The 27,149-nt window shown below is 25.6% G+C and overlaps 1 protein-coding gene across 1 annotated transcript in view; it reads right to left on the bottom strand.

The window, feature by feature from the left end:
* Positions 1 to 8,100: 8,100 nt before the first annotated feature.
* LOC136979522 (limbic system-associated membrane protein-like) overlaps positions 8,101 to 27,149 on the bottom strand; it is a 57,701-nt gene continuing 38,652 nt past the window's right edge. The window contains exons 2-6 of the mRNA XM_067275525.1: positions 11,695 to 11,795; positions 11,156 to 11,294; positions 9,273 to 9,527; positions 8,891 to 9,199; positions 8,101 to 8,804 (exon numbers count right to left, since the gene is read on the bottom strand). Coding sequence (XP_067131626.1) covers positions 8,611 to 8,804; positions 8,891 to 9,199; positions 9,273 to 9,527; positions 11,156 to 11,294; positions 11,695 to 11,795 — 998 coding nt within the window. The 3' untranslated portion in view covers positions 8,101 to 8,610. The remainder of the gene's footprint in view (positions 8,805 to 8,890; positions 9,200 to 9,272; positions 9,528 to 11,155; positions 11,295 to 11,694; positions 11,796 to 27,149) is intronic.

Raw genomic sequence — 27,149 nt, 5'->3', positions numbered from 1 at the left:
TATTTTAATTATACATTATATATTTGTCGAAAATTACGCTTAAAATTGTAAAATTCCAGAGTACAGCTATAAAATTTGTACTCTGGAACAATTTTTCTCAGATTTATGAATATTCTACTCAAAAACAATATTCAAAAAGTTGACGTAATAGCGAAAAAATAAATTAAAAATTATATAAAATAAAATAATTTTTCACGGATTTTAAAAAATAAATATAAAAAGATACATTTTAAAATGTAAATTATGCTTATTTAAGATAATTTTCAGCGAGGAAGTGTTATTAAAATGAAAAAAAAAACATGAATTGAAATGAGAACGATTTTAGATAAAATAGAGGCCTATATCAAATACTTTAAATATTTTATATAGGCCTATATTTTATCTAAAATTGTTATACAAATATTACGATATTAAACAGACGTTTAACAGAAAGTAATCTTCTAACGTTATCTTCTAATTTTCATTTTGATATTAAATTTAAGATATAGAAAATATATTCTTAAAAATAGGTGAATAAACAGTAATAAAAAGTCGAATTTAATATAATTTCTATAATAAGTCATTTCGGCTCGAGATATTGTTCCGAATTTAAAAAAAAAAAAAAAAAAAAAAAAAAATATGGCATTAATACAGTAAATCTAAAATTTGTAGAATTTGGTAGTTGAACTGGCAAATCTATGGTCATTTTCTAGTTTAATGCAAAATGGACGGTAAATTAAGGGTCTTCTGCAATTTCTGCTTTCATTAACAACATTTGTGTAATAAAGTATTGAATCTTGGTTATCGTTTCAGATTTTTTTAAGAAGACGATCTGCCAAAAGACTATTTTCACATGAATTGATTATGATTTTGAATTTTTGGTTAGGTAGAATAGCCAATATTTATAATTGTAAGCAACTTAAAACGGATAATTGTCAAATTTACGTTAAAATGTTTAGAAAACCAGAGAATATTTTCTTTAGTAAATCAAGGAAACTATTCGTTTAGAAAAATAAGATATAAGACGAGCAATTATTTATTGTGACATCGTCACAATGCCGGGTTGCAATTTTTAATCATATTTTTAATTTATTTCATTTAAAATATATGCTTTTCACTTTAAATTAGTACTGTAGTGTCTTGCTCCTGTACATCATACTTTTCCTTTAACAATAGATTCGTGCAGGTCATCTATCTCAGCGGTCGGCAACCTTTCTGACCTCACGGATCACTAAACTCAAAATTTCGAATCCCGCGGACCACTATCGTGAATTTTTTTTAAACGATACAAAATCTGTAAAATAATGATCATAAAAGTTCTATTTTACTATATTAATATGAAACTCGCCTGTTTAATTATAACAAATTAATACAAGCCTAATGTTCATTGCTGCTTGTTTAAAATGTATTTATGGATTCTTAACGCTTTTCCACCAAGGACGACAATCGCACTCGCAATATTGTTTATTATTTATTGATAATAGTCACTTCGTATTTGGTTTTAGATTCGAATAAAAATCCCCAATGAGTGAAGAAAAGCAACTAAGCATTTTGTATTTCTTTTGTAATACTTCGCGTAACCTTCAGCTGACCAATGTCCAAATTTCTCCACGGACTTCCCAAATTTTCTCGCGGACCGTCAATGGTCCACGGACCACCGGTTGCCGACCGCTGATCTATCTAACACATTTCAGGAGAAAATTTTTGAATTAAAATAAACATGACTTCCGGTTTGCATCGGAAGTTCATATGTAGTTAATCGGGCTTCCTGCCCTAAGGTTTCCATACCGGGTCTCGTCTTTCATCTATCTAACTCCATTCTCGAAATTAAGGAAAGACGGACGGACGACAGTGGGAATTTATCTGTATTGTTAACGTAAAATTAATTCATATTTAAAGAAAGCCCTCATAATGGTCTGTGTAGATAGATTCGATAGGTGGGCGAACAGTGGGCAAAAAGATAAAAGGACCCTAAAATCTCCTTGCCCATTTGCCCACCTACTCTAGCGCCTTACTTGGAGGTCGGTTAGGGATCTATTTTTTAGTTTGGTAAGTTTCAAAGAAATATAATTATTTTATTTTTCCTAGACCATTCATCAACTCTCCATAATAATAAATTTATTACAAAATAAAAAGATATGGCACAGTTTATTGCAATATTTTCTTTTTACAAAACTTGCTTTATAGAGTTACAGATGGTGGTATGAAAAAATGTCATGTTTCCAATTTGAACGGTCTTTATTTGGATGGTCCTCGGGAGTCGTATGCTGATGAGTAATCGTAAAAAGAATATCATTGTTCTCTATATGAAGTCGATATGAATATGAACGACTTTAATGAAAGATATTCTTATTTTGATTTTGTTTAGATTTTAGTTTTATGATTGAGAAAATTTTGATTATTTTTGTTATATATAACAAAACCAGGAAAGTAAAATTGTTCTGTTATAACTTAAGTTTGAATTTCTTTACCATACGAAACATTAAAATCAGTATTAAGATTTTGAAGCTTGTATAAAATATATACCTTTCGTTATTAAAATTTTGTTAAAAGAAAATCATGAAGTTGCACTAAGATTTGTTACTAGATTTGAAATTTCAAATTTTCAAAGTTTTACTCTAAAATTATTTCATTTTTTCTGATTCTTTATGTTGCATATACAAGATAATGTATTTTGAAATGTAATAATTGGAATTTATAAATGCGAGTAAAGATTAAAGTTATATTAGTGTATGTAATAGTTTCGTCAGAAAAAAACGGCATATTTCTAGGAACATCAACACAACAATTAAACATAGTAAATTATGAAATTACAAATTTTGAATCAACGTTGAAAGTTGGACATGAAAATACGTTTGCATTGTCTTTTTTTCTCATTAGTTTGCCGCAGATCGACTCCTTCCGATACAAAACTTTAAATCAAAGAGTATTCTGGAGAAGTTTCGTAACCAGCTCAACATTTGTATCTTTAGAAACTACCTTGATACGATACCTACCATCACAAACATCATATATTGTAATGAAAAATCCGCAAAGAATCATAGATTAGAAGTCGTTCTATGTTCCAGCTATATACCAGTTACAATATCTTATAAGAACATGTGATAGTAATTGTTTCATTCGTTCATATCAGCAATTCTTAAATTTATACAGTCCGAGAACCACTTAAACCAAGTAACAGATGCAGCTGGAGATCTATTATCCCTTTCTACTATTAATAATATAACTTGTCGTCTTAGTACAACATAGTAGTGTTATTGTCATATACTACAGTCGAAGTATGTAACAAAAACACTATTACATACTAAAGTAACCTTATGTACCTTAAAAACATGTTATAGTAGCTTTATGATTAGTCTTTGTAAACCAACAGTGTGACACATATCTCCCTACCCGAACATTTGTCCTACATTTCCATTTCCCATTTATCCTACATTTAACTTTGTATTTGATGTCCAGAAAGAATTTTCGAATATCGTGCATGTTCTACATTTCACGAATTTCTAAGTTTTAAAGTTTACAGCAAACGCTTTAAATTACAGTGTAAATTGTACTAGTATTTGCTAGCAATTTAGTTTTATTTGTTGAGAAAAGCTTGTATCCAAAATTTTCTACATTTTGGAGCAAAGTGACCTAATTTAGTTCGAGTTATTATGGTTATCTGGTTACCCTAAACAAATACCAGTTATTTATAAGAAAGAATAATAACATTATTCTCTCTGTATGGCGTCACTAGATGGCGATTCATAAATATAACCCTAGCTCCATCTGGTGATACATTTTTATATTATATAATACAGTATTTAAAATATTTTGATATTTCGATGTTAACTATTTCTACAAAATAATTTTGCCAAAATTTAACTAATCAACTAAAAAAAATTAAAATAAATATTAATATAAAATATCTATTTATAACACTAATTAAGATATTTGAGTAATGCGTAATAATTAAGATTTTAAAATATTTCTGATGAAAATAACTAATTTAATAGCTTAATCCACAGAATAAAATTCCTTTTTTATTTAATCCATCTAATCTTTATTTGTAATAAAACATTCGTGTATTTTATCTTATATTTAACTTATAAGAATACAATTTCTTTTAACTTTAGTTAAATTATTCAACTCAAATTAATTCTATAATTTATAATTAAGCGACTTTGAATATAAATTGTGGCAAAAAGTCGGTTAACCTAGATATATCAAAGTCGGCGCCTTAATATTTATTCTGCTTTAATTAATTTTATAATTCCTGATTAATAGATTGTGAATATACAAGGGAGTTCAGAAATCAGTAAAACCAAACTATAATTTATGATTTGCATTTTAATAATTCTATATCTATTAATTTATGACTTGATACACATACTCAAAAGTAGGTAAACTTAGTTGTCCGACTTCCCCTTGTCTCAGTCACCTGTATGTATATTCCTATAAAAAATATACGAAATTGAGTTCGATTTAATCTTTTAAAACTGGAGAAAACGTGATGTTTAAACTGATAGAAGCTATTTAATTATTGGTTAGTATCGGACTAACTTTCTTTCAAGGACGACAATGTCATTGAGTAATTAACCAAAGCATCACTCTCTTTACTGATGAAGCCTTCGAATCGTTTCCAAGTTAAATTACCTTCTGTATGATTAATTAAACTGTAACAAAGTTAAATTTAACAGTAAATATATCATATATTTACACAATTAAATTTAAAATTTTTACCGAAAGATTTTTCTTTCAATTTTTTTTAAGTGATGAAGCTTAAGATGATGATAAATATTTTCTTAAATTCAACAGTTTGTATAATGTGGTGTATATCTAACGTTTAGTGTTTATTAAAAGATATGGAGAGGATATTCACGAGTTAATGAAGTCTAGAAGAAAAATGTCTTATACTTAGACGTGACATAAAAGAGGCGGAACAGGAAAGAAAGAGAGGTTAATTACTCGCCACTGAAACTATCTTCAATGGTACCTACAATATAGATATGGTAGAGAAACAGAACTTTGACATTATCAAAATTTTTCATCTTAACTTGTTAACTTAATTATATTTTTTTAATTGTTTAAATTGAATTATTAAATTAATTTTATTCAACTTGAATTAGTTTTTTAATTTATAATTCGAACTTGGTTTATATACAGAGTGGCTCATGAGTCAATTAACCGGATTAGATGATTTTTATTCTGTTTCGATTAACTGGTTGGATAATCTGAATTAATTATACATACTGTATATTACGAGAAATTCGATGTTTAATAGTAATTAAATGAAGTAGATGATAATTATCACATTGTTAAACAAATATCAGCTTTGTTTCATGCGATTAGTTATCTACTTTTTTTGATAACTGTGATCGAGGAAGGAAGTTTGTTCGGTCATCGTACTCTAACTAATCGTAGCTTTTGGGGACAAACGTCTTCCTTATCAATATTCCCTTCTATTGTTATTCTTTCATTGCTCTGTCTTCACAATCTCTCCAGCCACTGGCTACCCAACATACACTTTTTCTCCCTCCTACTGTTCTCAAAAGAGATAGCAAAATAACAGTTATAGAAATGACGTATGGTCTATGGATCATTTAATGGAGGATACTACAGCTATTATTTCTCTATGATTAATTATTTTTTGTTATCATTTTATTTTGTTTGCTATAAAAAACAATATATAATTATTTCATCTCTCACATCTTCATTAAACTTATCCTAGTTTTTAAGTAGGTTAAATAATATATTCTACGTATAATTTAATGATACCTTTTCCTTTAACTGTTAATAATATTTGATTTTATTTGATAATGCAATTTTAATTTTAACTTTGCTCTAATTTTACTTAGTTAATTAATTCATCTATAATATGACTAAACTAACGATTAATGAGTGTTAATTATGTAATGATCAATTAACTAAACGTGATTTTTTATCGATTTTCATCAGTACATTAATTAGTTTCTTTATTGATAATGCTATTGTTTGCCATTCAATCGCTAATTGGTTAATTTTCTCGTGGTGTCATTTATATCCGTCTTTAATAGGATCTTTATGTTCGTGTCGTCGTTCTTGCCATTTTCTAATTTCTTTGCTAATTATAGACAAGATTTTTTTTTATACATTTATCTTCATTTCATTCCAGGGCTTTTACTCTTATTAAAAGGTATTTATAAAATTTACTCAAGTTAAGCAATTTTTTATGATTTAATATAAGATTTTTCTGCTTTCGGATAAATTATAGTAAAATTTAATATATATGATGAAGAATCGCTTCCATTAAAATATTTTAAGCAAAATGTTTAGCTATTTCTAAGAATTAATTAATATTTTCAGTTATTATATAAGAAATTTAAGCAATAACAGTAGATATGCTCATCAATTTTGAAGCAGGAATTTGTGATTACACCACAAATCGTCGTATTCTCGGTTAATTAATGTTAATGATGCATATCCACATAGTAAACATCATTTAATCTGTTAATATGAAATGATGTAGTAAGTATTTTCCTATTTATAATTGTTATGTTTGTTTACGAAATTTATTTAAATTAATAGATTCTTGTATATAGGTTTGATTATTGTGTACGAGAGTAAAAATATGTTTAATATTATCAAAAAAGTGAGTTCATCTCAATATAAAAATTTTACTTTTTTCATTTTATATTTGATATTACATTCCAAATATTATTTATGAAAAAACCGAAAGAGAACATCAATGAAATTGGGGAAAAAATAGTTTGGAATAACTTATTTGGAATACTTTGAAGTCGAAAGGGAAAGCACGCTTTACAGGAGCTATAAGATGTGACAAAGGAACAAAATTGCCTGCTACGGCTTTACTGTCGTCATTTCCTAGTAATTCAGAGGCTAAACGTCAACTGAAAGTTTTTATGGAGTGAATTTTATATTAAATGAAAGGAACAGGCTGGTTTGAATTTACAATTCTTTGTCTGGATGACAAATTTTTTATCTCTCCTCTTTATTTCAGTACATAAAAAGCAATCACTTATAATTTTTTTAAACGAAGATTTTTTATTGTTATAATAGTATTTATCTATTGTAGCATACAAAATCGTGTTTTTAAAACTTACGAAAAAATATTATCATCATTTTTTTTCAAAAAGATTGCATTTAAAATAGTTAGTAGTTTAAAATTTCTAAGAAATGCAGTTTAATTAATTACTTATAAAATCTATTTGTTTTATTTATTTTATATTTTTACAGAATATCTCTTAAAGTTTAATATAAACAAAAACAAAATCGAATTTCTATAAATATTTATTTCAAATTTGTTTACTAATTTTTATTTATTACCATTATTTAAAAAATTGTTTAAATTATTTTTATCTTCTATAAAAGCGACATTGAATTAATTGTTAGAAAAAAAGCTTTTTTCCTTTTCCTAAGAATTAAAAGTTGCATTTTTATAAGATACGAATAATTGCAATCAATCTATAAAGAACATCCTTTAAATATCACAGAAACATGTCGTTTTATAGTATCAGAATAGCGTGATGGAGTATTCTTTAAAATATGATGATGATGACAGTGCATCCATCATATTCGACAATCTCATAAGAATCTCACTTTATTCCATGGATACTTATGACCAAGAAGATTGTAAAAGGAAATTATATAGGGAGAAAAATGGTCGTGTAATTTCAACTATCGATTAAAAATGTAAATACAACATTCCTTTAACTGTAATTAATTTTAATTAATTTATTTTAATAAAACTTGAAAGCATCTCGACTCGTTACATAATACAATTTAATTTTTTTTAATTATTATTTTACTGTTAAAATCTCGTTCCATTGAAAAGCATTGTAAAAGATTATTTAATACAAATAAACATTAATGAAGCTCTTAAAAATTAAATTATTCTTTAAATTAATGAACATGCAAGATCATTAAACACACATATATAAATAGAAGATAATTTTTATCAATTATAATTCTCTTTAATTTATTCTAATTCATGTTATGTTTTAATTAAAATATATATTTTAATGTGTTTAATTTATAATTAAGCACATTAAAATGAAGTTAAAGTAAATGAATTTTGCTTTTTTAAAAAAATAAATGGAGTCAATTATGGCATTTTATATACAAAATTTACATACAAGTGAAAGCAGAGGATTGTACAAAGTTTATTTATATAAAATCCCATTTTTTAATTATTAATTTTTTACAGGCATATATATATGTATATGTATACTGTACATGATTTGGTCGAAACTGCATATGGACGTGCTTTGGCATAGCTTTTAATATTTTTCGTGCTGAAGAAAAAAGTTTTCAATCATTTTTGCTGAAAGAGACGGAGAGTGCTCCAAGAAAACTTGGTAAAAATAATCAACATTTTAGTCAATTAATTGCAAATATCTTTGTATAGTGGAAGCAAAAATGTGTGAAGAGTGACGAAATATATTTATATATATGTATATATACTTTATATACTTTTCATTCTAAGAATCTTTGATGAAAGAGAAGACGCTACATAATAAAAAAATTATATAGGTGTATAATATATATGTATAATATGTATTAATAATATCTTCAGTCACTTGGACCCTCAGAATTTTGAATAGAGTGTGGTCCGCAACCAGCTAAACAATTTGGCAATAAACACATAAAAAGTTAGTGACTGACAAAAAATGGTTCCTCTTGCATACCCTCTTCTTCTGCTCTTTCTTCTGCATAGCGAGAACGATAACCCAACTTAATAATAATGTATACAGATATGAATATTGGAGGAAGCATCCCGATAATGAATCCTGTCACGTTAAACTTTCTTTGAACAAAATGTCCATCTGATACTACATCATCGGGAGCTGTATAAGATAATAAAATGACCTTATAAAAATCATTTGAATTCATCTTTATTGAGTTATGTTATGGGAAAAAATAATAAACTTACCCACAATTCGAAGACTAGCAGCTGAAGTACCATGCCTATTCTGTGCTTGACAGGTATAATTTCCAAAATTACTTTTAATTAAAGTTCCGTTATATACAATAATCACTTTTAATATAGAAATTGTTGTACAGTTTCCAGTCTCTTGCATCGCGATATCGAAATATGGATCCGACTGTACATCTAAAGCAATATCTTCTTTGTACCAAGTTATCGACGGAGTCGGATAGGCCTCTATTGTACACTGAAGAAAGCATTCACCGTCGTAAGAACCATTGATTTCTTTATTTGGCACTGTAATTATGGGTGGAACTGTAAATACACCAAATAATTACACATACTTTGAATTTACATGTTTTCAAATAAATATATGATGAAAATTTACATTCAACTACGAGTGTGATATCCTTCTTCAGCATCCCTCCTGCCGCGTTACTCACTTCGCACCAATATGTACCGTGATCTTCACGTTGAACATTTGATAACCGCAAGGATTTTCCTGGAAACAAATCCCTCTTCCTCCTCCAATTCACGCGAGAGTAAGAAATGCTCGTGATGTTACAAAATAATTCAACATCGGCTCCTTCACACGTTACGATATCCTTAGAAGAATTTCTCCATCTCCATGCTACTAGGGATCCTAAATCAAAAATGCTGAATTAATGAAAGTTGCAAGTAAAATCTATAAAAATGTTATTAAATTATTTTCCGATTCAGTAGGACCTCGTAATTTTTGTATGCATCGAAATCTTATTCAAAAACCTTAGGAAACAATAAAATTTTTCAGACTTTAGCAAAATAAATAAATAAATTGTATTTATTTTACTTGTCTGTAAGTAGAAATCTCTCAAAAATTAAAATAATTAGATAATTAACATAATCAAATTTTATGATATTCTCCTCCAAAATTTAATTGTATGCATCGCATTCTATTTGCATCATCCTCTGCATTCCTGATCTAACGCTCTTTTTCTCCTAAATTAAGGAAGCTTGACAGTTAAAATTTTGAATTCCCTTTATTAATTTGACTGTCTATCTATATCTATAAAGTGTCTCAAAAATTAAAAAGACAGATTGGAATCGATGGGCTTGACAACTAGAATACTAACTCTCTTCTACGGGTCATTATCTACACATTTGTATAAGAGCTATATATATAGAGTAGATATCTAACCATAAAATAAAACCCTAAATTATATACATTTATAAATTTATGCAAAAATTGATGATCATAACCTTAAAACATTGTCCTCGGTTAATGGCCAATTCGTACACATTTCACTTTTGTTAACAAGAATTTAATAGATTTTATTACAAAAAATCCAATTAAAACTTTTAAATTATCAAAAATAATTGTAAGTACAAAATTATTCAAATTAACCATAATATATTTTATGAATAAATTCTTGAAGAGTTACGAAATTTATTTATAAAAAAACACTTTATGCTTGGCTAAATACAGTCTCGCTTCAGAAATGAACAACAATGATCACTCGTTTTCCTTTCTACACGACATATTATGAAATTTAAAAATTCATTCAAACTAAACAATTTTAAAGAAATATTGTCCAATTTCTCAAAAAAGCAAAAAAATTAACTAAAGAAACAAATTAAAATCCATTGTTTGTAACATTTAATTTTTTTCTACCTTCTCTTCTTTTGTTCTTTTTATCTTTTTATTTAAAAATTCACTAACGATATTCTTTCAAAGGAATTTTTAAAAATTACAATTTATTTAAAAAATACAAAATTTCTTTCTGTTTCTAGCTAAATTTTATATATATATATATATATATATATCTAAAGTCATTTAGAAATATATATATATACATTTTTAAAAGGTTATAAAAGTATCTAAAGATGGAATGATTCATTGAAAGAAAACTAAAAAATTCAGGTACTTTTTCTGTACTTGAGATTTTTAGAATCTCGAAAGTGTACCAAATATCGAAACCAATAGAGACCAGGAAACACTTTCAACTTTATTCATCTCTAGAGAGCAATATTTCACCGAGTACCAAATATAAATATACACAATCTCTACCACATATATCATAAAAGGTGTATATCTTACAATGTGTTTATCAAAAGTAAACGTCACACACTTACGCTTTATTGATTTAATATGTATAATTTGCTTTCTTTCCCCCTTTCTCCTACACTCGCAGCGATCACTTTATCCAGGAATTACTTTTTTTTAAAACTTATCAAAGCGTTAACGATGTAAGCCATTTACCTAATAGTCGAACAAGCTTCCAGTCGACTAACCTTTATTTTTTACTGTAACGTTCCAGGTCCTTATGGAACAACAAGTGTCTGTTATCGATAACATGGGATCGACCTTTGGTGCTATCTTCGTTCGACCGCCTTCATCAAGCGGAACATTTTTGGTTTCTAACCAAGCTACCTACAAAATTAAAGTTTTAATTAACAAAAATTCATTTATTATTAATAATAATTTATCAAAAATTTCTTTTTTTAATCTTCTTTCTACATCTAATAAATTGATAATAGAATTACGTTTCAGTGTAGAATTTTAACGGAATTCGATTTCTAATTCGTTAAAAATGTAGATAATTTGTTAAAGTTAAAATAAAACAGCCTAATTTAATAAAATATTTAAGAACGTTTTTCTTAATGAAAAAAAAATCAATGTATTTGAAATATCCGCATCATGATAGGATCCGCATCATCTTCACATGATGCGGATTTTGAATTTATGGATCAATTTAACTGATTTAATTTAAATTTTTAAAAAATGTAACTGTTTAAGAATTTATAAATTAATTGAAATTACACAAACTTACAGAAACAGTTGGTCCTCTAGTGGTACAATTAACGATAACGAATTCATCGAACCCATCGCCTACAGATGGGCCTGAAAGGGCAAAGTTTTGCACGCTGTACGCTAGAAGATATGTTTTAAAATCTTTAATTTTTAACTTAAAAAACTACAATAAAATATTTATAAAAAATAAAAATTATAAAGTAATAAAACATATCTTTAATCGAACGAAACTATAAGTTATCTTCTAAAAGTAGGATTTTCTAAATAATTATTTAAATCTTAAACGTCCAAACATTTTGAAAAATAATTGAAATAATTCCTTAATATCAGCTAGTTTTGAATTATTAACAAATCTTTACGGCTCAATACTAGTTGTGAATTGCATCACACAAAAGCTTTGTATCAATTTACTGCTGTTAGTCAGTGAATTGTCACAAATTGATTCATTACCTTCTAAATTATCGGTTCTGTATTAAATGAATCATTGATAAGAAGGCAAAGGTACAATAAAGTTTAACGTGTACCAAAAGATAACGTGAAATTTGTACCATTTTGTACCAGAAACTAGGTATTTTGTAAACAAAATTATAAAATTTAGAAGATATTTTTACTTAAATTTTAAATAATAGTAAATAAATAAGCAAATATTTTTTTATATTTCAAAGAAAATATTACATAAATACTTTAAAATACTTTTATATTACTTGAAGAATTTGAGAAAAATATATTAAAAAATTAATAACTGTTTATGAATACGTGCACGAATCTTTCTATAAATTTTCTTAATAGTCTATATTTAAAAAAAAAATGTAATTTATCTGTAAATATTTGAAGTTATATTAACTTCATGTTTATGTTTAGTTATATCGATAAAATATTACAACTAATATATTAAATTTGTTATAAAAATCTCAAAAAAAATTTATTAATTTTAAAAAAAGCTTTTAAAATTCTTAATTTAGTTAAATATAATAAAATATTGTATAGCTTTATATACGTATATAAAACTATATACACATATATATTGTAGATAATTATATTCATCAATATAACTTTATAGCATTTATTCTACTCTACTTCCATCCCTATAATACAGTATATTATTGCATACGACTCTATATTACATTATATTCATTAATATAACTTTACACTACTACTTAATTATATTAAAAGCACACATAAAACACGTCCATCAACAAATTAATTATAACAAAAACTTTCAAATAATAAATAGTCAAACCTCGATATAGAGCCCTTCTAAATAACTTCACCCTAGTAAAATAAATAGGCTACTTGTGTATGGATCTTTCACAGAAATATTAAACTCTTCAGTGTCTGTGAATTACTGGATTGCATTGAAAGCGACATTCTGATCATCAAACTCTCAATATCAAAGTTGTGTGTAGACCGTGACAGTATCTGTTTTATGCGGGGGTTGCGTGTCAATAAGTACCGTGTAAAACGAAATTTCGTGTAAACTTGTGCTCCACTCTAAGTAGTTCCGGATAATTATCCAGACACTACAATCACTTATAATTAACAGAAAAACATCAATTTGTGTTTTAAAAGTTTTGATTTATGTTTTTACTACAATAAATAACGTTTTAATCTGGTTTTCTGAATGTACAGAGCGAAATTTTATTAATATTATAACGTATCGACTATACTACTTAATAAAAATACATACAAACCAGAGTATTCGTTACAGTGAGTAGTGGTCAGTAATTCTGTGTTCAAAATGCCAGAAACTGGAGAAGCACTCTTTGTTTGACTTAAAGGTCGTATTAAGTGGGCATAGGAGTAGGTTAAACTAACCACTCAACATCCCCGAAAACACAAATTTCGTATAATCATCCTTCGTAAAACAAGATAACACACTAATTCTTATTGTCTGAGATAATGTCACATTCGATTTAATGCAAATTTCGAAGGCGAATAAACGGTGGCGTTAAGCGAGGTCTGACTGTATTTATAAAAAAGTATTTTTATTCTAATATTCTTTCATATAATTTTTATAAAGACAACAATGTTAAAATTTAAGTTTAAAATGTTACTTTTATATTAATAAATGTTTCCATAATTTTTTAAAATATAAAAATTATATAAAAAGTAATATAAATTGTATGACTACATTCAGTTATAGTATGAAATTAGTATACATAAAATTAATTTTATAAAAATGGAAATAAAATTTAAAAATAAGTAAATTCTTTATAGAAAAATAGATTTTTGTATTTAAAAAAAATCATTAAATTACATCGATAATAAAAGTTTTTAAGACACAAATTCGTAAAATTGATACAATTTATATAAGAAAAGAATATGAGATTTCTAAAAGAAATTTTTAAAAAAATTATTCTAAAAGTTTAATATTATATATATTTTTAAAAATATCAATAAAATTTCGGCGATATTAACTCAAATTCAATATATAAGTGGTTAGAAAAAGCAGTAGTGGGATTACCATAATGGTTATTATTAGACTGCAATATATATATATGTATGATAGTATTCAATATATAGTTTAGTAGCACGCTAGTAACTCTTATCTTGTCTAAAAAAAATCATTTTTCTTATTTTTAGAGGATTAAATTTAATCTGAATATAAATATAAATATATATATAAAATATTCATACGCTATACAATTTTGTATGAATTTTGTGTAACAAACTTTGAACATGTTCTTTCACTTGTTATTCTTACTAAAAATAAAAAATGAATAAAAATTTAAAACGAAAATTTAAATTTTTGAAAAAAAATCTATATATATTATATAAAAATTTAAATATAAATATTATTAAAATAACTTTTTAAATTCATGTTTTATACTTGTAAATCGTCTTATTAACAAACAAATATTTTAGTATTTTTTCTTTTTATATAATTAAAATAGTTTTACATTTTTATATTATTTTTATTATATTAATTAAACGAGTAAATAAGTTTTAAAATATATTGTATTTTAATTTTCTTTTTAAATTAAATAACGAGTATTAAGTAAATACGTGTAAAAGTATAAAATTAAATATTAATATTGTAAAAAATTAGTTTCAAATGTATTTAACAAAATGTTTTGTAATAAAACAAATTTTTGTATAGAATTTAATATAAAATTATCTACAGCGTTACTGATAAATTCTATAATCTATAATAATGAAGTTAATCAACCGTGTTTTGTTGTAATACAGTTAATACAGTTTTATGCGGAACGATTTGGTGTTGTAATTTGTGTATTAAAAAAGAAAAATCTCATTTTAAAAACAATGTTTTAAAAAATCTGTAAATAATAAAATATTTAAATAAGACAGCAATTCAGTTTTACAATAGTTAACTGGCATTTGGGGCACTGCATTTATACCATAAAATGATCGAATAAAACAACATTTCAGTGTTTATCATAGTTAGATACTAATTGTGGCTACCCAGTATAGCTATACTTTTTAGATTTTTGAATAAACAGCAATAAATAGACATCCCCTACAGTTATATAGAATATAAAAAATTAAATTAATTAAATTTATAAAAAAAATAAATTATTTCTTAAACTAGGTTTAAATTTAAGCAAAATTTTACTATCGATTTATTGAATAAGTCTATCAAGGAAATCCACTTAAAAACTCTTTTCAGCAGTTTAAAAATTGATTCAATTGTCGATAAGAGTTATCAATATTTTTTATAACTTCAATACTTTTCTATATTAATAATTTCTAAGAAGATAACTTATCAGATTTGATTAATCTATAACGATATATTTTTTTAACTCGTAGAAATGAACACACGTAGAAGGATGGATATTAAAGAAGAAGAAGAGGAGGAGAAGTAAAATATTCAGATAATTAAAGAAAGGAGGAGATTAAATATGATAATTTTCTCTTGTTTATAATAACAAATTCATCAAAGTTGGTTGCGTGAAAACTAGTTTAATTACGAATATAAATGTTAAGAGATTATTAAAATGATTATGCAGCATCAACAGCATCAGCAAGAGCATCAAGAGCAACAGCAACAACAAAGGGTACGAATATTTTATTTTATCAGATGTACAGTACATTAAATATTTAAAATAGTATAATTAATTATTTTAATTGGAAGAATTTCGTACAAAAATTATTTAAATATTTTTAATAAAAATTCATTTATTTTATTCTTTTAAAATCTTCTAAAAATTAGCAAGGAAATATTTAAAAATGGATAAGCGCGCTCCTTAATTTGAAACTATATAATATAACTTTTAAACGTAACTTTTAAAAAAGAAATTAAAGAATAATAATAATTAAAATATTTTAAACAGAAAATATTTTAATTGGATTAAGTATTTTCTTTTCGAATTTTCAAATATTTAAACAACTTCTTTTAATTTTTAAGATTTAAGAAAGAGTTTTAGTTAATTTTGTCATTAAGTTAATTTAAAAATTTTCTTAATTTAAGATTATAATTTGTATAGAATTTATAGAGAAACTTTTGAGATTATTTCATTAAAATTACATTTAAAAATATGCAATTTTTCTTATTTTATTTAATTTTTTCAAAAATATCAATCAAACTACTTTGTATTCAATCTCCAAAATGGAGTTGTTTCGTCTTCGGAATAAAAATTTTAATCTTCATTCAACAAAAACGTGATTCTATTTTAATTTGTTTTTCCATTTTCCATACATCAATATTGATTTTGTTTTCCTTAAATTTATATTATTTTTCTTAAAAACTAAAATTAAAAAATTAATAAGAATAACCTTTTGAAATTATTAAAATTTCAAAATAAAATTGAAAGAATTTCAATAAAAATAAATTAATAAAAAAACAACTTTCTGATGAAATAATGTTAGAATGTTGAATTTTAAATATATTTTAAAATTATTATTTTACCAATTCTACACTTCATTTACTTATTAAAGTTTTATTTAGTTTTAATATTTTTAATAAAATAAATTAATTTATCTTCCTATTCTGACTGTTTTATTTATGCGATTAAATATATTTTAAATTATTTAATTTTTTTTAATATTAAATATGTCAAAATATGAATATATTATTTATTTATTTATTTATCTTAAAATCCTTCAGCATCTTTTTTTCCATCAGCATATAAATAATTTTTATTTTCATTCAAATCATCTTTCATCTTTCTATGAAGAGATTTAATCAGCAGAAAACTCAGGAGAAAAAATTAAAAATACATATTTAGATTATTTTCTTTAAAAAAGTGCTTAATATAATTAAAAAAACCAGGAAAAAATATATTATTTTTGTTACATTTTAATTATATCGTTCAATATTTTTATTTTGAATTTTCTTTGCTTAGAATTTTTAAAATTAGATTTAACAATTTAAAGCAGAGAATTAATAGAACATCTAAAGGAAGTATAAAGTAAATATGAAATCCATAAAATAAATTAGAACCACTGAATGTGAATTCCTTAATGTCATGTGGTCCTGTAGTTCTATAAGTCCTATGGTCTATAAGTCTAAATAAGATAATAGGAAGTATAGTGTAAATGTAATGTACAGTACATTCCATAAGATAAGCGTAAATGTAAGATAAATGGGAACTATAGGTTAAATTTAGCGAAGATGCTAAGTTAAGATAAATGCAAGAATTATATTTTTGCTTATATTTAAATACAAAATACTACAGCACTTTAATCGAATGTTTGAAACTTTCACGCAATGATTATTTCTAATAGAAAATTTCAAATCATCAATGAAACAAAAGGCATTTGAATATTGAATATCTCATTTCAGTTGGTGATTTAACAGATGATGTATGTTCAGTGTTATATTTATATCGTAAATTATAAAATTAGAATATGATATTTAAGTTTGTCGTGAATTATACAGTATATTTTCCAATTGTTATTCTTAAATTGACGTCATCCGTATGCTTGCTTCATAACATTGCGTGGAGAAGTTGCCATCTTTCCCATCAATACAATACTGAAAATAATTGCAGTATTGTATTATAGAAAAGATGTCAATAGTAAATAATAGTATTTACTTCAGAATTAATTTTATCGTTTTATAGTTCATATTAAAATTTAATAGAATTTAAATCAATAAGAGCAGTGAGAGAAATATTTAGCATTATACAGAAAGCATTTGTAGGAAAATTAAAGGAAACGCCATATTATATAAATATTAAAGTTTTAATTAAACTATACTACCATTAAATGTATTTGTTTTGGATTTATATATCATATTAGAAATGTATGTATCCGATCGTATATACTATATACTGTATACGTAATAAAAGTGGGAGAATTCCTTCCTAATGGAGAAAAAATTTGATAATAATTATCTCAAGTTATGATTAAGATAAGATGATGATCATCCTTATAAGATAGCAATTAATATAAATGTCATCACTCGTCAATACTTAAGCACGTCTTTCGTGCATTAAAGAAAGATTGCATGTTACATGAATAATTTAACTTTTCTAACTAATAAAATTAAATATTATGCATGTAAACATATATATATATATATATTGTTTTTACGCATCTTATAAAAGAATAAATGTACTTAAAACTATAACGTAAAGTTAAGTATTTAAGTTTTGTATATCCTCTTTCTACTGTAGAAAATAATAATAAAAAAAGTTTAAATTGCTCGAAAGTACTCGAATTCAATAGAAAATCTAGATAAAATGATACTCTGTTACTGGAAAGCACTCTATATAAAATCACTTTCAGTTGTTCGATTTATTTTCTGTTTCCAATATTACTTTTCAAGATAAAAACTTACAAAGAATATAAAAAAAAGAACAGAAAAGAATTTCTTATAGAATAAAACATAAATTCAACGTTCTAATTAATTTAATTAAAACTACACGAGTAATTCATTTTTATAGATTTTGCACGCTGCACGAATCTAACAATAACAGATGACTTTAAGACTCGATTAATATTATCAACTTTTAGTTATAAAACTTTGACACTTTATTAGAAATAAAATATAATTTTAAAATTTTAAATATCTTTTATTAATATTATTGTATAATACACATACTTTACTAAAGTATGTAAGTAAAATGCATATAATAAAAGTACACGAGTAAAATGGCTCCTGATTAAATATCGAATAAAAATATTAAGTAAAATAAATCATGCTTAATTGTAAATAATAAGTGCGTGTAAGTAAAATACATTCTGGTAAACTGTAAATAATAATAGTAAGTAATGCATAGGTTTAAATAATTTTGAAAATATTATAGTATAGTTGACATACTTAATTTTCGATAAATAATTTTGTATTTACGATAGAGTATCCAACGACAATCACGCAAACTAAGCACTAAAATTTAAATATTTCATTACTCTAAAGTACTGTTTACTGTTGAAAACATTATAAATCGAAAGACCATTTTAATTCTCGAATATTAATTGAATAACAAACGAAATTCTAACTAGAAAGAATTTTAACTGTTTTAACTACTTCAGTTATTCACTAATGGAAGTTGTTACTTACTTAACTAACAATTTAATCTATTTAATGCCTGTCAAAAACAATATTAAATAAGTGGCTGAAGTGAAGATAATTACGAATTTTGAAATAAAATACACGTTCAGTTGTCAAAATAAGTCAAGAAAATAAAAGAAATGTTGCAGACCTTTCCAATTCATTCGATAAATTCTATTTTTAAAACTTATATCTAACTGTTATTTTATTATATTTAATGCCACGAAGTAATAAAAAACGTTTAGATTTATTACTGTTTCTAGTAATTCGAAGTAATCAATGTAAAATTATGTTCATTATAGTACCCATTTTCAATTACAAGAATCCTCACATAAAAATGTTACATTCGTGTTATTTTTATTAATAAAATCCTTTATTTTTATTATATTGCAGATTTATTCTATTAAATTAAGTATATTTTTTTGTATTTTATAAAAAAGATAATGTGCCAAGAAAATAATCGTAAAAATATTCATATTTATAGTATTAATTTAACTTTTAAAACTATTATAAAATTTTAAAGATTATATTACGCTTTAAATAGAAAAATTGAAAAGATTATTATCCTTTAGAGAAGTAATTCTTAACTTTCTTCGCTATCCACACTCCTTGAATTTTTAAAATTGCTCTTGCACCTCCACGAAAAATTCGTTATTTTTTCATTTAAGGGGGTAGAATCATACATTTTCTCACGAATATTTTAGCTTAACTTCGGATATAGCCTAAACGATTAAGAAAACCCCAAAAAACCTGTACAAATGTTTAATTGGTTTTAAAAATAAGAGCTAATATTAACAGACGTGACTTACTAAAAATGTTAATTTCTTATGATTAGTCAAAGAGAAATATGACAACTCTTACTTTACGTTATTCGCTTTTAACCAATCAACGAAACGATTATTCAAATTTGTTAAAATGCCTTAATTTGAAATAAAATGCCACAACCAAAAACTTTATTACTTTCAAAAGATGGTATTGAATGGCAGAACACTTGAATAATCGTTGCAATTTAACAAAATCTCAATCGTATTCATGCATTTATTATGTAAAAATTAATCATTTAAATTCAGTTTTTGTCTATGATATTATTATAAGCAAAACTCGTTAGGATTAAATTTTCTATAAGTAATTCCAGATTCATATGACTCATAAAGACATTTCCATAATTTATAATAAATACGACATGTCAGTTCCAACTCAATGAAATATAAATTATAGATAATAAAAGAAAGGAAATTTAAAATTTTTTTGTCAGTAAAGTAATGGTCTTTTTATGAAAATTGGTAGCATAAAATCTAATTGATCTGTCTGAAAAATAGAAAAACTTTTAATTTTCTTTTCTATCAAAATAATCTAAGATAAACGAGGAGACAGATTAATTATTTTCAGGTCTTTTTAAAAATATTGAACGAATATAATGACAATTTATATATTGAAAATTATTTAAGATTCGATGGAAATTCTTAGAAACTTTTCATTATAACAAATAAAATATTTATTAAACTAAAAATTGATACAAGAGGCTGCTTTCAAAAGTCACGACCTTATGGATTTAGAAAGAACCAGTTTTAAAAATACAAAAGATTTTAGTGTAATAAACTTTTGAAAATCTTCCCTTGTACCAATTTCCTATCTTTGAGAATATTTCTGGAATATCCAGGACCTCTCAGAAACAGAGGGAAGCCAGATCATTACCACTTTGTACTCCCAGTATATAAAAAAAACATTGTATTGAAACTGTATTATATATTTTTAACGAAGGTTCTTTTCTTAATACACAAGAAATGCAATTGAATAAATAATTCTTCACAAATGTTTTTGAGACTCTCTTTATGTGAAGCCCGGGCCAAATGACTGTTGGTCACCCAGTGATAAAGCCTAAGAATTTTTCTCGTGATAATTAAAGACAATTTAAAAACAATAAAAATGATAAAAGAATTGACTAATTAAAAACACATTATCCCCACTAGAATGTAATATTCTTAAGTTTCATTTATCAAATTTAACTATGGTCGGGTGTGGCGACATGAAACACGTGTTAAATGTCTTAACAATGGCGATCGGGTCTAAAAATCGTGTTTATAAATGATGTTAAATTTGATGCTAGAGTTTCGTGGTGGAAATCAGTTAACTAACTCAAATAAAAAATGAAAAACGAAAGAAGCAGCAATTACAATTGAATTGAATTCAATTGTAATTGCTGCTTCAATTCAATTGAAAAGAAAAAGTTGGATGAAAAGGTTGATAATTGTAATCCATCAAACTTTTGGGGACTGTGTAATAACTATTTCTTTCCAAATCTGATCCAGTGCAATTCCAAAAAAGATGCATGGTGCATGGGTTGCATGCTTGAAGAGCAGCATGTAGTACCACGAGGCTTGCGTGCGAGTATTTGGTCAAAAAAAAGTTTATATGTGATCGTCATCTTTAATAATACATAAAAAATTTCACTGCACTGTTGCTGTTTATGGTTGTTCTATTTAGCCTCTACCATCGTTTGCACACTGTTCCATTGTTGCATTGTTTGGATTTTTTAATTTGTTGGAATATCAAAAACTTATTTTAAGTTAGAAAAGCGTATGTATCTAGTTAATTTTGAAATGTTCCATGTCGCCCTACCACACAGAAAATTCTATATGATCCGTGATCGTTTTCAAGGTTACACCAGTAAAAACCAAAGTAAAGAACAAAAGAAGATAAAATACATTGTTTACGAGATAAAACTTCACAAGTTTATCTACTTTTTAAACAAGATTTATATTTTAATTTTTTAATTTCTAAATTCTTTATTTGTAATAAGATAATCGAATTCAAAATCTTTTTTCAGAAAAGAACGAAGAAATGAAAAGCTGGAAAATGTTATTCTTTATTTCTTAGAAATATTTTTAAAAATGACTTAAATATCTTTTTCTATTTTTAATACTTCCGTATTTAATTAAAAAAATTGATAAAATTATTTCAAGTATTGGCTTATTTTTCTTCCATTTATTATTGTTATAAGAACAAGACGAAAAAATGCTTTAATTTTCGCATTACCAGAACTTGCGAGAGATAAGATAGAGCTCTGGCTGGTCACAAATACAAGATTCTCTTTAAAAGTTATATAGAATATAGGAATAAAATCTACAAAACGAATAAAAATAAGCCTTTCACTCTTATAAAAAATCTTTTAATTTACATTACAAAAATTCGTTTGATGGCTCCTCTTTGTTGAGGATTACAGGTCAAATAGTCTTACTGATATCTCTCTATATAGATCTGAATTTCTCTGGACCTGCGTTTATGAAGTAATGTATGCAATATGTCACATATAATATTTCATAAAGTAAGAGTTTCTGTAATGAAAATGAGAGTTCTGAAATGAGAGAATGAGAAGCTTCCATTCATTAAGATCAAAGTTAAAATATTATGTATCTGTTAATGATAAACGGAGTAATTTTAAAGTTATCAAACACATTTTAGCATGCAATTTTATGAAAAATTTTGAATTAAATTGAATTTCTACTTCTACAAATGACAACAGTTAGAAATATGAATTCACAAAGCGTTCACTCCATTCCAAGTTAAGATATCGATGGCTCATTAAATATTTGAATTAAAATTAATTCAAAAATCTTAATGAACTATTAAAATAATGACAAAATTTGGCAATCAAATTCTTAGATATTTATAAGAATAATCATTAAAAATCATGAACACCGAGTCATCGTTTAGTGATAAAGAAAAGGAAAATCCTTTTCCTCATCACTAAACAAAGATGATCCTGTTCTTCATTTAGTAATGAAGAATAGGATAGAACTATTTACTTGCTGAAATAATCATAGTAGATAACTTTACATAAAATGTTTATCAAAAAGTAATAAATAAAAGGATTTTTAATAATATTTTAAATACTTTACTCTTCGTAATTAAATACGAATAAAGGTTCATATTTAAGAATGTGATATTTTAAATGCATACTCGTTTATAAATTTCTGAGAATTTTTATTGCAAAATTCCAGAACTGTTTTAATGGCTCATTAAAACTCTGAGTTAATTTTAACTTTGAATCATTAATGAATCCTTAATATCGAGAGGCTGAAAACTATAGAATAATGCCATGAAGTGATCATATTCCTTGTAAGCACTAAAATGAAAATAGTATGAGAAATAAAGTTGTAAATTAAATTATAGATCATCAAATTAAAGATCTATAATACCTAAATATATATTTTTACAATAAGAGGATTTTCAGAACATGATTCATTTTTAGACCTCGCTATCTATAAAATTTCAAGCAAAAAACAAAAATTCGTTATAAAATTTTCTTATTCTATATTCGGAAGATTTGATATTGTATGTTATTCTTTCTCTTTCTCTCCTTCTATGCTAAGATGGTCCAAAAGATGGTCGATAAATTAATCTTATACAGTATATAATATAATTAATTGATTTTTGGAATACCCTCTACGCGAGTTTTCTTTTCTTTATATAAATTATTCACATTTCTTCCTTAAATATTAATTTCAGAATAATTCTAAATTCCTTAAACATTTATTTCAAATTTTTAATTTACTTTTTCAATTTTGTTTATACCTGATTTGAATAAAATATTTTACACCTTCGAAATTTTAAAATTTTGGGCGGTATTTTTACACTTTCGTGATAATCAAAACTTGAAACGAGAAATTAACTTATTTATTTTGACATCGTCACAATGTCCCGCTACAGTTTTTAATCATATTTTAAATGTTTTTAATTTAAAATATATGCTCTCGATATTTGCCCCTGTACATTATACTTTTTCTGTTAACAATCGAGTCACGTCGGTCATCTATCTAACACAGTTCTCGAAATTAAGTAAGGACAGACAGACATCCAACGGACCCCAGTGGTAATTTATACCACTGATGTCCTTTGGCTAGAATCATACCCAGATAGAAAGGATGGAAACAGGACCACCACTTTATCCCAGCATTGAACACGAAAGACCAAGTTTGAATCTTTATGTAAAAAGAAATTATATGAAAATGGAATAAAATTTATTTTGATGAGAAACGAAAAAATGACTTTTATATTTTATTGATTTTATTTATATATTTTTCTTGGCATTAATATATTTTTTTCGAAAAGGATTGGAGGCCGCATATTTATGCAGTGTTCCTAGTTTAAATGTTTAAAATAAATTATTTGAATTTCTGCTGTTTGAAAATCATTTTAGAACTCACTCTACTGAACAATTGTTCTGGCATCTTTAGTAAATAGTTCTTATATATAAATTTTAAAGTTTTTCATTACTTTAACATTGATATATTCTGCACATATATATATAATACAGTTGTGAAGTTGTTTCAAAAACTGACCTATTCAAATCGCATTAGTCAAGATTTACAGTTCAATAATCTCATTATATGCTCTATATATCTATATTTTTTCTCTACTTTTTTCAAGTTTGATCACTTGAAGATATCCATAAATCTATTTTTATTTCTCCTATCAATCCAATCTGATATTTTATATCTCGTCTTGATATAGTTTTGTTGAGGTCTCTAGATAATTCTGGATTTCTATGATGATCCGTCTATATCTATCCATGGATCTTATTCTCTGAATCGTATTCTCCAGTTCTATGCTTTTGATCATTAAATTCTGCATCAATACAAACAAATTTTTCAATTTGACTCATATTAGTATGTATAAATCGCTTGCTTACTAAGTTATTTTGATCTGTACAACATAATCATGGTCAGATGTAGACTTGTTATAGGTCTACAACAAGTAAGAGATCCTTTTCCTTCACTAAATAAGACAACGTATGAGTCCTTAATTAAATTGCTAAACGCTAAAATTTTAGCAATTTCAAACCTCATAGTTCTCAAGTAGAATGAAACTCCAAGCTTATTTAGCTTGCATGAATTCAGTTATAAACTTTATATTCTTAATTTTATCAAAAGGGCCCTCTCAGAAGTCGAGAGAAACTAGACCATGTAAGGTTTTTAGACCTTACATTTTGCGCAATTATGAATACTAAAAAGATATAATAGCTGAAGCATATTACGTGTATTGTTATTTTATTGTTTTTTAGTTCAGATAAAAATATAATGAACTATAAAGATGAATCGTATCTCTGGTGCTAAAGGGAGGAGATAAGTTTCTTCACTGGGGTTGTGATTCATCAGATATAATCCCTAAAAATCATTTTTAAGTAAATATATTCAATACAGTTCATGAAAAAACGTAATTTCATCCTTTTTCGTATATTATTTGAAAATATATTTATAAATTTACTTTTAACTCTTTCCTAATCATATACTTCTTGATTGCAAATATAATTAAAAACATTTTCAATTCTAAATTTCAAGAATTTTCTATAATAATCGAATGACTTTCAAGTCGTTAATTATAATTAGATTATTAATTTCAGTGTTACTCGTTCCGCTATTAAACTTCCTTAATAATGCTATTAGATAAACTGTTGATTTGGAATTTAGCTACATTTCCATAATATTCAGGAAGGGCAACTCGATTAATATGTTAATGTATTTAATCTATTGGTTATATAAATTGTTAATACATTATTTGGCCACTAATGTGTTATTTATGTATTAAATTAACGCAGAAAATGTAAGAGAAAATATCTCACATAGATGATACAAAGAGAATGAGTACATGACTAGTTCACAGACTATTTCACATGTTAAGATATTCATCTACATATTTCAAATAAAATAAATAATCATAAAAGAATTCTAAAGTGCTGTACATTTTGAAATTAAATTATACACCAAACTTTATAGTTAAATATTAATTTAAAATTTGGGGTTTGCAACATTGATATGTAACACATTTCATATTTGAAAAATAACATAAACATTAACATGAATTAGAATTTAGTACAAGTATTGAAGGTTTATAGTGATAAAATATTCATCATGTATGTGGTTAACTGTATTCTTATTTTATTGTTTTATCGTTCAGATAAAAATATAATGAGCTATCAAGATGAATCATATCTCTGGTGCTAAAGGGAGGAGATAAGTTTCTTCACTGAAGTTGTGATTCATCATATATAAGCCCCTAAAAGTCATTTTTAACCGCTTGAACGCCCATTGACGTCTATAGACGTCAAGAGTTTTCTTAATGCTACAGCCCATTGACGTGTATACACGTCAAATTTTCAAAAATCGTTTCTATTTTCCCTATAGACGAGATAAGTCAGGAAAGGCTTTTGATACATTCTATTGGATGTCGTTTATGACCTCAGCAAGTTTTGAAATTATACATCCAATAGAAGTTTATATTTTGGACCATTTTTTCGGTCCCCACCTATTGAAAGAGTATTCATGATCGAAAATTTCGTAATGTATTTGAGTATTCACGGTAAATGATGCACATCTGGCTAAAAGCCAGTCTTCCCCTGAAAGTTACTTGGGAATATCCCGCCAGCTTAGACAAACAGCTGTTTTCAAGGACATTAAGCATAGTACACCGAACTGCGGCGCGTGTCACGTGATCCGTCGCGATTTTTTGTTATGTGACAGATAATTCGTTTCTAAATAATACCTAACAAAAGAAATAAAGTTTTATGCTAAAATCTTTTAGAAATGTATTTCATAAATTGGTGTATTAAAATGTTTTTTTATTTTTGTGGGTGTTTTTCCTGTAAAACACAAAAAAACAATGTTAGGTTAATGATATTAGTCTCAACATATAATATAAATGATAAGAAGAAACTGGTATAAAAATTATTAGAAAATAACGAAATACATTCGAGTATTTACAGTAACTAGTTCTGACGTGTGTAGAAAACTTACACCCCCTCAAGCGTTGTTTTGGAACATCCCGCGAAAAGTTTACAATCAGCTGTTCTCAAGGTCATCCAGCTGTGTATCTGCCTGTGCTAGGTGTCTCCTTGCCAGTTTTGTGTTATATGAAAAATAATAAGTTTCTAAATAATAGATAATAAAATAAATAAAGTTTTATACTAAAACTTTATAGGAATTCATTTTATAAAATGGCGTAATATAAATTATTCTGAT

Source organism: Centruroides vittatus, unplaced genomic scaffold (genome assembly GCF_030686945.1).
Source record: "Centruroides vittatus isolate TY-2023 unplaced genomic scaffold, ASM3068694v2 contig_628, whole genome shotgun sequence".
NCBI classification, from domain to species: domain Eukaryota; kingdom Metazoa; phylum Arthropoda; class Arachnida; order Scorpiones; family Buthidae; genus Centruroides; species Centruroides vittatus.
Note: the sequence above shows the minus strand (reverse complement) of the source record. Positions and strands in the feature narration are given on the sequence as shown.